The 14,201-nt window shown below is 48.9% G+C and overlaps 1 protein-coding gene across 12 annotated transcripts in view; it reads left to right on the top strand.

Annotated features, from left to right (window-relative positions):
* The first annotated feature begins 1,417 nt into the window (after window positions 1-1,417).
* The window catches only part of ZNF618 (zinc finger protein 618), an 81,140-nt gene continuing 68,356 nt past the window's right edge, over window positions 1,418-14,201 (top strand). For 9 of the 12 annotated variants that reach the window (XM_032448058.1, XM_032448057.1, XM_032448055.1 and 6 more), the window contains exon 1: window positions 10,506-10,688. In XM_032448058.1, coding sequence (XP_032303949.1) covers window positions 10,521-10,688 — 168 coding nt within the window. In that variant the 5' untranslated portion in view covers window positions 10,506-10,520. Of the gene's footprint in view, window positions 1,654-10,505; window positions 10,689-14,201 lie in introns of those variants that run through there. The other 3 variants (XM_015878784.2, XM_032448059.1, XM_015878783.2) reach the window with 2 other exon arrangements.

The following is a 14,201-nucleotide window of genomic DNA, read 5'->3' as shown; positions in this document are numbered from 1 at the left end:
GCTGGTCTCACAAATATCTCTGCAGATAGGGGCGGTTTATAAATATCCATTTTGCCATTTCCTGATTGTGGTTTGCCTTATTTATGGCAGAGCACGAGGAGCGCTCAGCACTTTGCTTGGGCACAGGGCTGGACTGCAGCACTTCAGATGCAGTTTGAACTTTGGAGAGGGCACCGACACAAACAGATCCCTTGCTGCCCATCAGGATGGCCGTGAGTGTGGATGAGTGAGCTCTGAGATGTTTAAACACCATTTGGAGTTGTGCACATCCTCGGGGGGCTCCTGTTGACACCCACAATGGGTTGAAGGAGCTGACAACCCGGGCTTCCATCCCACCTGCTCTCATTCCAGAGCTGTCTCCCATTCCCACCCTCCCCACCACCTCCCATCCCCTTTGCTTTTATTCAGCTCTGATGGTTGAGCATTTTGGAGCATTTCAGAACAAAATCCCCATGAAAGAGGCAAAAAAAAAAACCCTAATAGTATTTCACAATGTCTGGGAAGCTGCTTTCAGTGTGGGCAAGGGGAATGAAGGCAGCGCCCGGCCCACAGCTGTGGGGGCTCTGCGGGCCGGGGAAACCCAGCAGCACAGATAGTTTGATTAATGCCATTAATGGCAATTTGTTGGCAATGCTTCGCAAAGGTGATAAATGCCAGGTGGGTGTGAGATCTAATGATGCACCCAGTGAGTGCTGAGTGTTTGCCATGGGAGAAGTGCCACTTCTTCAAGGGATCTTTTCTTATTTTTTCTTCTTTATCTCCTTCTTTTTTCTTTTTTTCTTTTTCTTTTTTTTTTTATGCCGTGCAAATGCTGCCGGGCAGCGCTGAGCGCAGCGGGGATGTGCGGGGTAAAAGCGCTTTGGCAGGGGGAGACGGGACGAGTTTCCCGTGAGGATGGAGAAAGGCTTTAACAGTGTGAGACTCCTCGCACACGGGGAGGAGGGGGCACTGCGCGTTGGAGCTCCGGGGCTCGGCGCTGCCGGGCGCTCTGCAGGTTCTGCCGCCCGCTTCTCCTCGCGGGGCCGCGCCCGTCCCGTCCCGCGGCGGATCCCGGCTTCTCCCCGCCATCCAAACCCGGAGCCGCTTTTCCTCCCCGCGGAGCGGAGCCCCGAGCTCCGTTGTGCCGCGGTCGGGCCGTAGCGGGGCAGAGCGGCGCTGCACCGGAGCGGGGCCGGGCCGGGGCCGCGCGGGGGCGGAGGGGCATCGCGGGGCCGTCCGGAGCGCGGCGCGGCTCCGCGCTGGGCCAGACTCAGCCCCTTTCTCCCGGCGCCGCCGGCTGCGAGCGCTGCGGCTGGAGCTGCCCCCAGAGCGGCTCCGTGATGGCGGCGGCGGCGCGGGTTCGGCAGCGGGAGGCGCCCGCCCAGCCCTGCGCGCCGCGCCGCTAGCGGCAGCGCCCGTGTGCCCGCGGCGGCCGCCCCGGCCCATGCCCCCGGGGGGAAGGGGGGCTGCAGCAGCCCGGCGAGCCGCCCACCCGCACAGCGGGGGCATCGCCCCCACTCGCCGCTCCTGGGAGGGCGGAAAGGAGGCAGCGGCGGCGGAGGCATTGTGCGCGGCGGATCGCAGGCCCCGGCGGCGCGGGGCTCGGCTGCCTCCCGCCCCAGCCCCATGAACCGGCCGGACGGCTCCGCTGCGGCGGCGGCGACGGGAGCGCAGGTACGAGGCGGCCGGGCCGGGGCGGCGTGTCCCCCGGGGGGGGGGGGGGGGTGTGGGGGTGGGGGGTGGAAGGCGGAGGGAGCGGGGAGGGAAGGAGGGAAGGAGGGCGGCAGCCGCAGCCGCCCCGTCGCGGAGCCCCCGCCGGCGGCGCTTTGGTGCAGTGCGCGGGGGGCGCCGCCGGGGCGACGAGCCCGGTTCGGCCGCGGCCCAAAACGGCCCGTCCGCGGTGCGCGGAAAACAAAGCGGCTCCCGGAGCGGCCATGGCGGGGACAGCCCGGCCGAGCGATGCCTCCGCGGCCCGGCCCGCTCCCCCACCGCCCTGCCCGGCCCCGCGTCCCTCCCGGAGCTTCTCCCCCCTCCATCCCCGCTCCGAGTCCCGGTTTTAATCCCCCCCCTTCCGACCCTCCTCATTTTCCCCCCGAGCTCTAAGCTGCTTTTCTGGTTATTTTGTTTTTTTGTTTTTTTTCTAAATTTTTTAATTTTTTTTTTTTTAATTTTTTAAAAATATTTTTCCATTAAAACGACGCCACCTACAGGAGAGCATCCCGAAAATGGGGGAAAATTAAAATTGAAAAAAAAAAAAAAAAAAAAAAAGAAAAAAAAAAGGGAAAAAAAAAAAAAGCAATATTGGGCTATTTGTGAATGAGCAGAAAGTTGGGGCGGGGGGGGCACAGCTCTTAGTGCTATTTCTAAGCCAAAGCTGGAATGTGGAGATGAAAATTGAGCTGAATTTGAATGAATTTTGGGTGTTTTTTTTTCCTTTTTTTTTTTTNTTTTTTTTTTCCCCTTTTTTTTGTGTTTTTTTTTTTTTTTTTTTTTTTTTTTTTTTTTTTTTTCTTTTTTCCCCACTGCTCTCCTTTGGATCCCGTTTTTTATTGGGGGTGTTGCTCGCTGTGTCTCTGGGCGTTGTGCCGGGGGGAGCTCATGGAGTTTCCTGGGGGCGGCCCCTCGGAAGATTCACTTTCCCAAAGTGGGCGAATTGCTGCCGCGGAGCAATTAGGAATTGCGCCTCATTGTAATTTTGAACTTGCTCGCTGCGCCACAATCGGGCTTTGCTGCAGTGCTGGGGGCGGCCGGTGTCACACCGAGTTGTGCAGGAAAATTGGAGCGTGCAGAATTTGCTGCGGACACACCCCGGAGTGTTTCATTGCTGTTGTGTGTCCGTTTATTTGTTTATTTATGTGTTTATTTTTTCTGGGGGGGGGATTTTGGCTTTGATGCAGAACTGCCCTTAAACAATAAAGGTGCTGAGCGCAGCCCGGGGGCGGGCAGAGCCGGGGCTCAGATGGCAGATTGGATTTTGAATTTCTTGGCTTTCCGGCTGGATTCTGCTGCCATCATTAAAACACTTTCCAGTATTTAATTTCCTATTTCGTTTCTGAAAAGGAAAAAAAAAAAAAAAAAAAAAAAAAAAAAAAAAAAAAAAAAAAAGAAAAGAAAAAAAAAAAGCAAAATTTCCACAGTTTTTTCCCTTTTTTTTTCATTTTTTTCTTTTTTCTTTTTTTTTCATTTTTTCTGCTTTTTCATTTTTTTCCTTTTTTTCCTTTTTTTCTCATTTTTATCTCTTTTCTTTTTTTCTTTTTTAATTTTTTTCTTTTTTTCCCATTTTTTTCCTTTTTTTTTTTCCTTTTTTTTTTCTTTTTTTTTTTCCTTTTTTGTTTTTTTTTCCTCGCTTTTCTCAACACTGCAACAACTCCAGATCCGGTGTTTCTGCTCTGTCTCTGCACACGTTAGTGGGAGCTCCGCCATGACATTGTGAACGTGCATAATGAACGATCCGAGGGCAAAACAAAAACAAACCCAACATCTCATTGCAGGTTCAGTTTTTCCTTCCCTTTCCCATCCCCCCCAAATTGCAAATCTGAACTGCTTGCGGCCGGTGCTGGGAGGATGTTTCTCCCAATTTCTCATTGCTTTTTCCCCTGCCCTGCAGAGCCCTGCTTGAGTTTGGGGTGGAAGTCGTTTTCTTCCTCGGTTTCCCTGTTGCTGGACGTGGGGTGCGGTGCTGTTGGAGCAGTTGGGGTTGCGAGGGGAGTGCTGGTTTTTGTAGGGTTGCCCTTGAATCGTGGGGTCTTGGGGTTGATCTTTCACAAATAAATAACAAAAGAGCTCCGCGTCGTGCATTGTTTCAATCAAAAGCAATATGGGAGAAGGGGGAACCCATGGCCTTTCCACCCAAAAGTGGGGGAGGGAGAGGAAGGGGACGATGAGGTCAACGTTGAGTTTTACCAACCTTGACACGGTCTCCTCTCTAAAATGGGGACAAAATAGCAAGATGGCTGGCGCTGCTCTGGGCTCCACAGCTGCTGCAGTTTGTGCAGTTTGCCTTTTTTTTTTTTTCTTTTTTCCTGAAAAAAAAGCTTTTTTTTTTTTTTGCTTTTTTTTTTTTTTTTGCTTTTTTCCTCTTTTTCCCCTTTTTTTGCTGTTTCTGTGGCTCTGTGCACTCCTGCTTCAGGGAAATGAAATTTCAGTCTGGGCAGAATTTTCAAATCTGAATCTCAGAGCTCAGCAAAGTTCCCGTTTTAATTTTTTAATTGGATTCCGCCTTAATTCCATCTTTCCTCGAAATTAAGCTGAAAAATTGGAGGAGCCGGCGCTGCTTCCTCCCCTCTGCTCCTGTTTATTTTGTGTTTCTCATGGGGGGGGTGATGGAAAGGACTGGGATTCCTCCTGGGGGAGCAGCGAGCACTCCCGAATGTCAACTCCATATTTCTTATTGTTGCATTTATTTCCCCCTCCCCCTCCCGTCCCTCTTCCCAAACCTTTTTTAGCACATGCCGGATTAAGGACCACGGTGTGCGGGCAGGGAGGGGGCACAAATTACCCGCTGGGTTTCATTGCTGCTTCCAGGCCGTGAGCCTCAGTGCAGTGCCTGCCCTGTGCTGTTTGACACCAAGAATCCCTCCCTCACCCCCCCAGATTTCACCTATTCTTTAGTTGTACCACAAGAAGCCACTTGGCTTCAGTACTTATTTCTTTACTTATTTATTTATTTTGGTAAATGTTAACTTTATTTCAGATTTCTCTCATTTTCTCCAAGCAGAGCCTTCTGCTGATGCCTTTTCTCCCCCTCTGCCCCCCAGCACCCTCACCTGGAGGGTCGGGGTTGTGCTCTTGGAGGGTGCAGGAGTTGGGGGTGAGTTGAAATGAGTAAGAGATAATGACATATATTCCATTTTGGGGTTGCAAACGACACATTTTAGAGTTTTAGCTCTGAAAATAGCAGTGTTGGGGCTGGTTTCTGTGCTGTGCTGAGGATGAGGGCAGCCTGCAGGTTCTTCTCTGGGCTTTGGGATGCGGTGTCACAGGGCTGTGCTGCAGCTCACAGGGATGCACTTTAGCTCCTTTACTTTCAGCTTCAATCGGTTTCATTGGAACAGCAGCTCCCACCATGTGTTCCACTGGCAAGAGAAAGGCAGAACTGAAGTTACAGCAGGTTTCTCAGTCTCAACTTGCTGCATGCTGCTGTCCTTCCAGGAAGGCCCTTCTGCTTGGTGGTGCTTTTTCTACAGTTTCACATTGCAGTTTGCTTCCAAAGGGGTTTTTTTTACTCTTATTTTTTCCTCTGTGGAATGCTGACCAATATTTATCATTCTAAGTGATGTGAAGTGAAGGAACCAGCCCAGCCCAGCAATACCAGCACAGCTCAGTGCAGGGATGGTGTGTTGCTGCAAAAAGAAGAATTTCAAGCACCCAGTCCTCAGCCAGGGATGAAAATAGACGCAACATTATTACATGGTAGATACTATTTACACAGGCGCTGTATACAATGTTACGATCCTACTCGCAGAACTCCGGGATGATTTAAATGCATTTTGCTGCCGTGATGCTGTAAGTAGTGCTGGTCTCGTTGCAGTCATGTGGGCTGGTGATGCGCAGTCAGTTTGCAGTTGCACAGCACTGAAATCAGGGCTCTGTAAATTAGATTTAATTAATTTCTTTTTATTATTTCATTTTGGCAACCTGTGCTGGGCAGGATCTGGGGTTTGTGCCCTGAAGGTCCTTTAGATTTGGAAGCAATGCGGTGCAGGGCAGAAGGGTAACTCAGCCAGGGGACTTCTATGGCCCTGCTGTGGGTGTGAGTCCTGCTGGGTGTCCTGGCTGGTCTGCACAGGGCTCTGCACTTCATGCTCTGCTCTGCGAGCTGCTCCAGTTCTGCTTGGCCCACGCAGACAATTGTAGTGTGCTGGTTGTGCTGCTTCAGGAGTGGAAGGCCCTAAAGTGGATGGGGTTGATCATACGGTGGTGCCCAGCAACATGTATTTGGCATCTTGAGTGCAGAAATAGGCTCTGCTTTGTAGACAGGGGCACAACTGGTGGCAGAAAGCACCTTTGCAAGGCCTGCGAGTGTGGCCAGAGGCTGTGGTCCATTTTTGGTAAGGAGCAGAAATAAATGGCGCTGGGTGATGTTACTTGTTGTGGTCTCTAGACTTCTGAGCTGTTGTAACTGCAGTGTTAAGGCTTTTGAAGTTGTGTGCTCAGTTTGGGCCTGCTGTGTTTTCTAGGGAAGGAGTTTCTAATTTTTAATGGTCTTTTATGGATTAATCAGCAGTCATCTGCCTCCTTTTCGCTTGTGTTTGGTTCCTTGAATGTCTCTTGATTATTCTGTACTATGTGATGCCAATTTAGTGGTTAACTGGTATGCAAACTACATCTGGACATGTTGACTTTGCATTAACAATCATTGATTTGTCTGGAGCAAGGGAATAGAAATGAATGATGCTGTTTACCATGGATAGTATATGAAAAATAACCATTTGCATCGTATCCTTCAGCAGTGGCAGGCAGCGCTGGTGCAACTTGTCATAGCAGCTCTGCCTCGTCAGCAGTCGCGTGAGAGCTGGATTTTTAAGCTTTAGCACCAGGAGGGGGAAAGAGACACAGGGAAGCAAGATGTGGAAGTCAGAGCAGCTGAACCCGTCGGTCTCTATGGCTGTAGGTGGGTCCACGTGGCTCCTGGATGAAGTCAGGGCAGTGCTGAAGGCTGCTTTGTGGCAGAGCTGCAGGGTTGCTCTGGGGCAGACATGCTGAAGGCCTGGGGTGAAATGCAGTGTGTTGTGATGGGACCAGTGTCACCACACCTGGTGTTCTGCTGGGGCAGCTCTTCTAAGGAATCCTTCTCGGTTGTTGTTTCTCTAACCTGTATTGCCAGGGCACTCCTTAATATGCATGTTAGAAAGGCTTAGCTGGTGCACTGTACCTGTAAAGATTTAATTACATAAGCAAGGTTCCTTGCTTGTAATTTACAGTATTGCTGTTTGTTTCACATCTATATTTGGCTGGCATCACTTGAAAAATGGCATTGGAAGTGGAAAAGCAGTGACTGGAGATGATGTGTATCCTGACGCTGGCTGACAAAGGGGAGAAGCCAATATCAGCTCGCAGAGCAGAGGTGGGGGCTGCATTGAGGAGCCATTGTGTGTAGGAGGAATCAATACCTGTGTGTATGGTTATGCATACAGACGTGTCTGGGAGGCTGGGTCTATTGATGGAGGATGGAGGGCGGGCTCTGGGGAGGCTGGGCACGGCCTGGGCCTTTGGCACTGTACTGGCCAGGCCTCGGGTTGTAAATGTGGGGGCTCGGTGAGCATTGGTATCACACATAGACTCTGGGGATGGTATTGCATGAGCTTCAGCATCTCGACAAGAGGCAGAAGTAAATCAGAAAGGGCTGGTAGGATGCTCAGAGGAACGGAGCACCTCTGTGATGTAAAGCTGAGGATCTGGGGGTGTTCAGCCTGGAGAGGGGAAGGCTGTGGGGAGACCTCATTGCTGCCTTCTTCAGCTTGAGGGGAGCTTACATGTAGCCATGCTGTGATTGTGTGGAACCCAGGTCAGCTCTGTCCATAATGCTGCAGTTTTGTTTTGCCAGGTATGTTCAGGCTGCGAGTAATTTTTTGAGAGTTAATGTTTCACTCTGTGTGGGTGTAGGTGTCCTTCCCTCCTTCCCTGCCTGGAAATAACAGCAGAAGCAAAGTTTTCAGCAGAACTTGGCTGTGCTTGCATTGAAGGCCCGTCATTTAGGTTCTGCTTACAGCGTGGGGAGAACGATTTTAGTATAAGCGTTTCATTGCTCTAGGCCTATTTATGGAAGTATTAAACCTCAGTGCTCAAAACTCTGCAGCCAGAGCCGGCAGTGCTGCAGTGCGGGAGCATCAGAGCGGGGCAGCCCAAACATTGCAGGCATTGGGGTGGAAAGGTCTCGAGGTCTTTGGTCTGTGAGATGTGTCTGGGGCAAGGTGGTGGGGTTGGGATCGTATCGTGTGGTCTGAGGGTGGTGATGCAGTTCCTGCTTCTAGAAATGGGGTGTGGATGTCAGAGGGATGTAGGACTGAGCCCATTGGAGCATCCTCCGCTCAGTGGACTTATTGCCATTTGTAGATGAGAAAAAACATGCCCAAATTGACAAACATAGGAATCCCGCTTCCTGAAACCTTGCATGTATTTAAAGTCTTCTTCTTTTTTTTTTTTTTTATTTTTATTTATTTTTTTTAAATCATCTTAATTGGTTCGTTTGCCAAAAAGTAAATTGACTGAGAATGGCCCATTGCTTTTGGCTTGTGGTGATGTTGTGTGTGTAGCAGTTACACACTGTGAATGTCCAACCCGTGTGTGTTTGTGCTTTCCTCTCTTACAAAGAACTCTCTGGCCTTCCTATTCCAGCACAAACAGTGCTTGTGTTGCAGTTCATGAGGTGATATTTAAAATGTAGAAAATGAAAAGTTGCTGTCTACCTTAAGCAGACAGATGTCTGCGTTTTACAAATTAACCTAATTAAATATATATGTAGAAATCTATGATCCTCGGCTCCGAGCAGAAGATGTGCAATTAGCGGCCATGGAGCCAGGAAGGAATTTTCCATTTGTGTCCTGACTTTTCCTCATAGGATGTGCTTTTTATTTATTTATTTTTTTCCCCCTTTTTCTTTCAATGCTTCAAATTTGGTTCAGCTCAGGAATCCTCACAGGGCTGGTCCTGCAGGGGTTTGTGCTCGTGGTTCAGTTTCCCCACAAGTATTTTGACTGCAGTCATTAAAATGGTTCCTCAGTCCTCTGCTTCAGCTTTTCCCTTTGACTCCGCAGGACAGAGCATTTAATTCTGTTAAGAGAATATTATTATGGGGAAAATACCATTCTGGAGGAAAAATGGCACTGGAATATTTACATTTTTCCAGCGTCTTCCTTCCTCCCACCCAAAAATAGACAAAAAAATTATCTGTCTCCTCTGGATTTATGTCATTTTCAAGTATTAGGCCAGTGTTGTTTCCAAAACACACAGTCCTTCCACCTTAACTCCCTCTATGGCAAGAGGGCCCTTGCGCAATAAATTGGAGGAATAGATTCCATTAATTCATGCTTTCGTACAGAGCTGTTCTGGCATCAGAAATAATACATTTTAGTTTCTTTTCTGCCAAAGTGTTTTTTTTTTCTCTCTTTTATTAATTTAGGTTTGATGGCGTTATAATGGTTTGTTATATAAATAACCATTTGGTGTATTTTGCATCTCAATAGTTGAATGAATTTATTAACAAAAAGCCTTTCTTCCCCTATAAACATCCCCACTGTTACCCACAGGCACTCCTTCCTCGCAGAACCCACCAAGGGAATGACGTTCCCAGCTCAGCTATTTTAATGATCCCACAAACCAAAAAAAGCCATAGGAGGGTTTTTTTTTAAGGCAAATTGCAGAAACTTCTTTTGTTGTTGTGTTGGATTTTTATTTATTTTTTTTTTTTTAGGCCACTGTAACTTCTCAGCTTTTTGCCCAGTTCTTTTTGTTGGGTTTTTCATGTAGTCATAACGGTGAGCTGTAAACTCAGCAACTTTGGGGCTGTTATTTCTTTCTGGGGAAAGAGTCGGGCCTTTAAACGTGACCCAAAATGGAGCAGGACTGACTCAAAGAGTGTCCCAACCCAGCAAGCACGTGGCTCTGGTACAAACTGCTGTGTGAGGACTGTTAAGAATTGTGCACAGAGAAGGTGAGATGTTGGATCATAACCATTTTTTTCCCTCTTGGACACATCTGTGAATTCATCCTCCAGCATTTTCCTTTATCTTTCTGCCCCGCTGCCTTGTACTGCCTGTATTTTGAGGCTTCGTGGAACGTTTGTTTGGGGGGTTACTTCCCCCCAAAGGGTTTGTTTCATTTCCAGTATCTGTTGTCAGTTCTGGTTTTGAAATTGCTCCGAAATTGAATCCCACACTGCCATATCCTGCTACCCCCCATGCCAGAGCCCAGCGAGAATTAAAATAAGGAGGAAAAAAGAAGAATAAAAGGGATGACAGTTATCTGTGAGTTAGAAGTTATCAGGTGCAGCAAATTGATAAAGGAAGTTAAAAAACACAAGGGAAAAAAAATCCGCGACTGTCACTGCAAAGAACAGAAAGAAAATATATCAGGAACAAAAGAAATTCTAATAATGGTTTGTGTAGACTTATCACGACTGAGGAGAGCTAAAACGCATAATAAAGCAGAAAAACTAGACAGGTTTAATAAATATTGCTGTTCCCTATTTGTAAAGAAGAGGCGGGATGTATTCGTAGTGCGTGTGCAGAAGGGGCTGCTGCTGAGCTGGGGGCTGGAGGAGCGTTTCCAGCCAGTGTGGATGGATGTTGTACATGGGTGCTCCTGGGGGGGGGTGGCCGTTGTGCTCCCTTTTCTATTTCATTAGTTTTTGTATCACCTTTTGGGTGTCTTGAGACCATTCCACACAGGTTGGCAGTTGCTGTTGCCACACCATTCTTAGCATGACATCAGGCTGGGGGCAGCAGAGCGTGGGGTGCACAGAGTGCAGGCAGGGAGGTGGTGGGAATGTGGAACAAACTGAGCTTGTTTGTAACAGCAGTGATGGAGGCTGAGCTGAGTGCATGGGGAAGCACTGTGATGTCACACAGCATTTGGCTCCAGCAGCCCCTTGTAGCATCACACTTGTGTGGAACAAGAGGTGGAGGCTCGGGGGTACCCTGGAGACTCAGTGGGGACGTGTTGGTCACCAGCTGGCCCAGGGGGCCCACAGACTTGTGGGGTTCCATCAGGTGAGTTTTGTTGAGTTTGGAGAATCTTGGGATTTGTGCCTTTGGAGGTGATTGCCAAGTGAGGCTGTGAATGCCCCCGTCATGGAGGAATTCAAGGCCAGGCTGGGTAGGGCTGTGAACAACCTGGTCTAGAGGGAGGTGTCCCTGTCTATTGCAGGGGGTTTGAACTAGGTGATCTTACAAGTCCCTTCCATCCAAACCATTCTGTGAGATCCTGTAGGATCCTTTATGGATGGGGAGACGGGACAGACCAGAGAAACCAGAGCAGCCTTGGGGTAGGAAAGGGACATGGCTGCAACAGAAGCAGCAGCACTGAGCCCCTGGGAATGGGGCAGTGCAAACTGTGGGCGTGCAGAGCTTTGTGAAAACCACGATTCTCTTTTTTTATTGCTTATGCATCAATACAATATCCCTATTTTCAATTTTTAAGGGATGTTGAAAAGTTGGAGGAGGCACAGACTGTGGTTGGAGTGAAGCAACTCGGCAAGCTGGGGAAACAGTCCTTGGTGTTTGTTCTGAGGCATTTTGGGACGCGTACCATATTTGGGGGAACTCCCTGACAATAAGAGTGAAGAAAAGTCTCACTTGTTGATTCTGCCTCCATAGAGCTGGTTCTCTTTGTGGAGGGGGGAAAAAGCAGGTACCAAATAACCCTTCATTTTACCAGCCCACAAAGCAAGGGATGATACCTGGAAGCTGAATCCAAACGTTCAGATGAGAAAATGAAAAAAACAAAAATATTTTTAAGAGCAGGAGGTGGAAATGTGGAGCAGCGGGGGAGGTTGGCCATTTGAGCAAACTACCAAGGGAAAGTGTGGGCTCTGCAGATCTCGATGCCTTCACTTATTCTCTGCATCCATGGAGTATGTGCTTCAGTGTTTTCTGGCAGAGCTGAGCGGTTAGAAGGGAGAACTGCTGTTATGTTATAAAGAATGGCTATTCTGTGGTTTAAACAAAAGGTCTCGCTCTCTGTCCCTCTCTTTTGGTATCCTGTTTCCCAGTGTCCAGCAGCAGATGGCTGGGGAAGGATTATAACGAACAGAGAAAATATTGAGTGAGCCTTTAATATACTCGCTCCTGTCAGATAATGGTGTGGGGACTTCCTGAGCCACAGTCTGTCTGAACCTCTGTCATTAGCAAGAGAAACTCAATTACTGTTCCCTGCTCACATCAGCCGTGGTGCTTGGAAGAGCTCCTGTTCTCCAAACCACACCGTGCTCCTGAATCTGCTGAACCAAAGATGGATGTTCATCCTCACACAGCATGGAGCCATCGACTCAGAGTGGCTTTGGTTGGAGGGGACCTTGAAGGTCATCCAGTGCCAACCAACCCAGTCAACCTGTGGGAAGGGTTGTCCCCACCAGCTCCGTTTGCCCAGGGCCTCGAGTGCACCCAGCAGTGCTGGGGTCTCACTGCCCTCTGCAGAAAGGATTTCCCCCTAACATCTAGCTTAAATCTCCCCTCTGTTAGTTTAAAGCTGTTCCCCCTTGTCCTGTCACTCTCAGATCTTGTAAAAATTCAGATCCCCTCCTGCTTGTGAGCTCACTTCAGATGCTGGAAGCATAAGCTGATGCATGCAACCAAAATACAGGCAACTATTTTCTTCCCCTTGGTAGAGATATAACTAATAGGTAACCTCCTGTAACACTGCACAAAAGGCTGTGGTTCTATGATTCTGTTTGTTTACTTTTTCAAGCAGGAAATGATAATAAGTGAGTTAGGGAGCACATGGGACACAGTCATTAATAATCTGCTTCATATCCTTGATGCGGGAATGATGGGTGTAGCACGGAGGGAAGTGCACGGGCAGTGCTGTATCAAGTATGGATTTTTCCTCGTGGTCTGGAAGAGGCTTTGCTCCCTCGTGCAGATGAGAGGGAGACGTATTGGAGGAGGAAATGGGAGGTATCAGCAAACTGTTGTAGAGATCAGAGAGGAAATTTCCTCCGGCTAAATCTGAATTCAGGCAAAAAGCAACGAGTGAGCTGAGGTGGCTAAACGGAGATGTAAACAGTATTAGAGGCAGTAAGCAGTAGGCTTTTAAAGAGTATAAACAGTCTGCAAAGGAGGAGGATTGGAAGATCTATTAAAATAAGCAGAAGGCAGTTAAAAGGATAATTAGGAAGGCAAAAAGAAATAGAGAAGATCTAATTGCTGAGAGTATTTTGACTTCAAAGGGTTCTGTCGATGTATTCAGAGCAGACAGAAACTAGCAGAGGGAACTTGTCCACTAAAGATGGGGATGGCAGCTGGGGGCAGGAGATCCGTAATTGAGCAGCTTAGTGCCTCTGGGAGCTGGTGGGCTGACAGTGCAGATCTGGCCAGTGATGTGTGCTGGGAGCTCCATCATCAGTGAAGAGAGCAGCACAGCACCTGGGCACGTGCATCCTGGGCTGTTTCTGAGCTAGGGAGGTGTGTGCCAGTGACCAAGGAGCTCCAGCTGTCATTGCACAGCACCAGGGCCTGCTTGCTGCCTGTCCTGGTGTGGGTGACCTTGTGCATGAGCCGGTCTGAAAGGCTGAAGCTGTTTGTAAGACTTTCCAGCTGTCAGATGTAGATCTGTGTGTGCGTGCATATGTTTATGTTTTGTGTGTGTGTGTATATATATGTATATATATATATAGTATTTTTACTGGAGCACAAATGTTGTTTGGAAGTGGACATTTGGAGAAAAAGGGCCATTTCGTGTATGTGTGTTTGCTGTGTGCTCCACCTCCCAAACTCTGCCTGTGTGAGCTGAAGTGACGTGTAAATAACAAAGGTGATGCTGCAAATGAAATGCATTGTGGATAGAGCCTTGCAGGTGAGAATCTGGAGACAAATGAAGCAGTGCCTCCATAAGGTCACTGTGTTGGCTTTTCACGGTCCATGGAGGAGTCCTGGAGCTTTGATCAAAGTTGCTTTTCTCAGAGAGCAGCCCTTGTAGCAGAGCCAAAGTGCCACGTGCTCCTCGGTGTACGTAATTAAAAGCCATCATCTATCCCGATGCAGTGCTGCTGGTTAGCGTTTCACTTAGGAAGATGGGTTGGCTTGAATTGCAACAGATTTGGGAGGAAATGAGCAATATGTCAAGTGGCTGCAGTGCTCGGCTCTCGGGCTGCGTTCCTGGGGTGCTGTGGTTGCACGGGCGATTCCTCACCATTGGGTTGAGTTTCCGTGTCAGCGCGTGCTGGGTGGCTGCTGGCACATCTTGACTGCAGGGTGGAATTTGTCTCATTGGGAACGCAACCAGACCCATTGTTGCTGCATTACAGCTCATCCCCTGGAACATTACAGCACTGACACGGAGCCTCGCAGCCTGGTTTGGCTGGGGGCTGCCATCTCCATCTGCTTGGATGAGGCATCCAGCTGTGTGTGGCTCTGCTGCTGCACCAGCTGTGCTCGTGCTTCTGGCCTGCAGAAGCTGGTCACCATTTCCTTGCACAACCCCTCCTTGCTTTGCAGGTGGTGGGATGCCAAAGACCTTCCTCTACCCTCGAGGCTGCTACTGTAACCTGTAGATAAATAGTTGAC

Source organism: Coturnix japonica, chromosome 17, assembly GCF_001577835.2.
Source record: "Coturnix japonica isolate 7356 chromosome 17, Coturnix japonica 2.1, whole genome shotgun sequence".
Lineage (NCBI taxonomy): Eukaryota > Metazoa > Chordata > Aves > Galliformes > Phasianidae > Coturnix > Coturnix japonica.
Note: the sequence above shows the minus strand (reverse complement) of the source record. Positions and strands in the feature narration are given on the sequence as shown.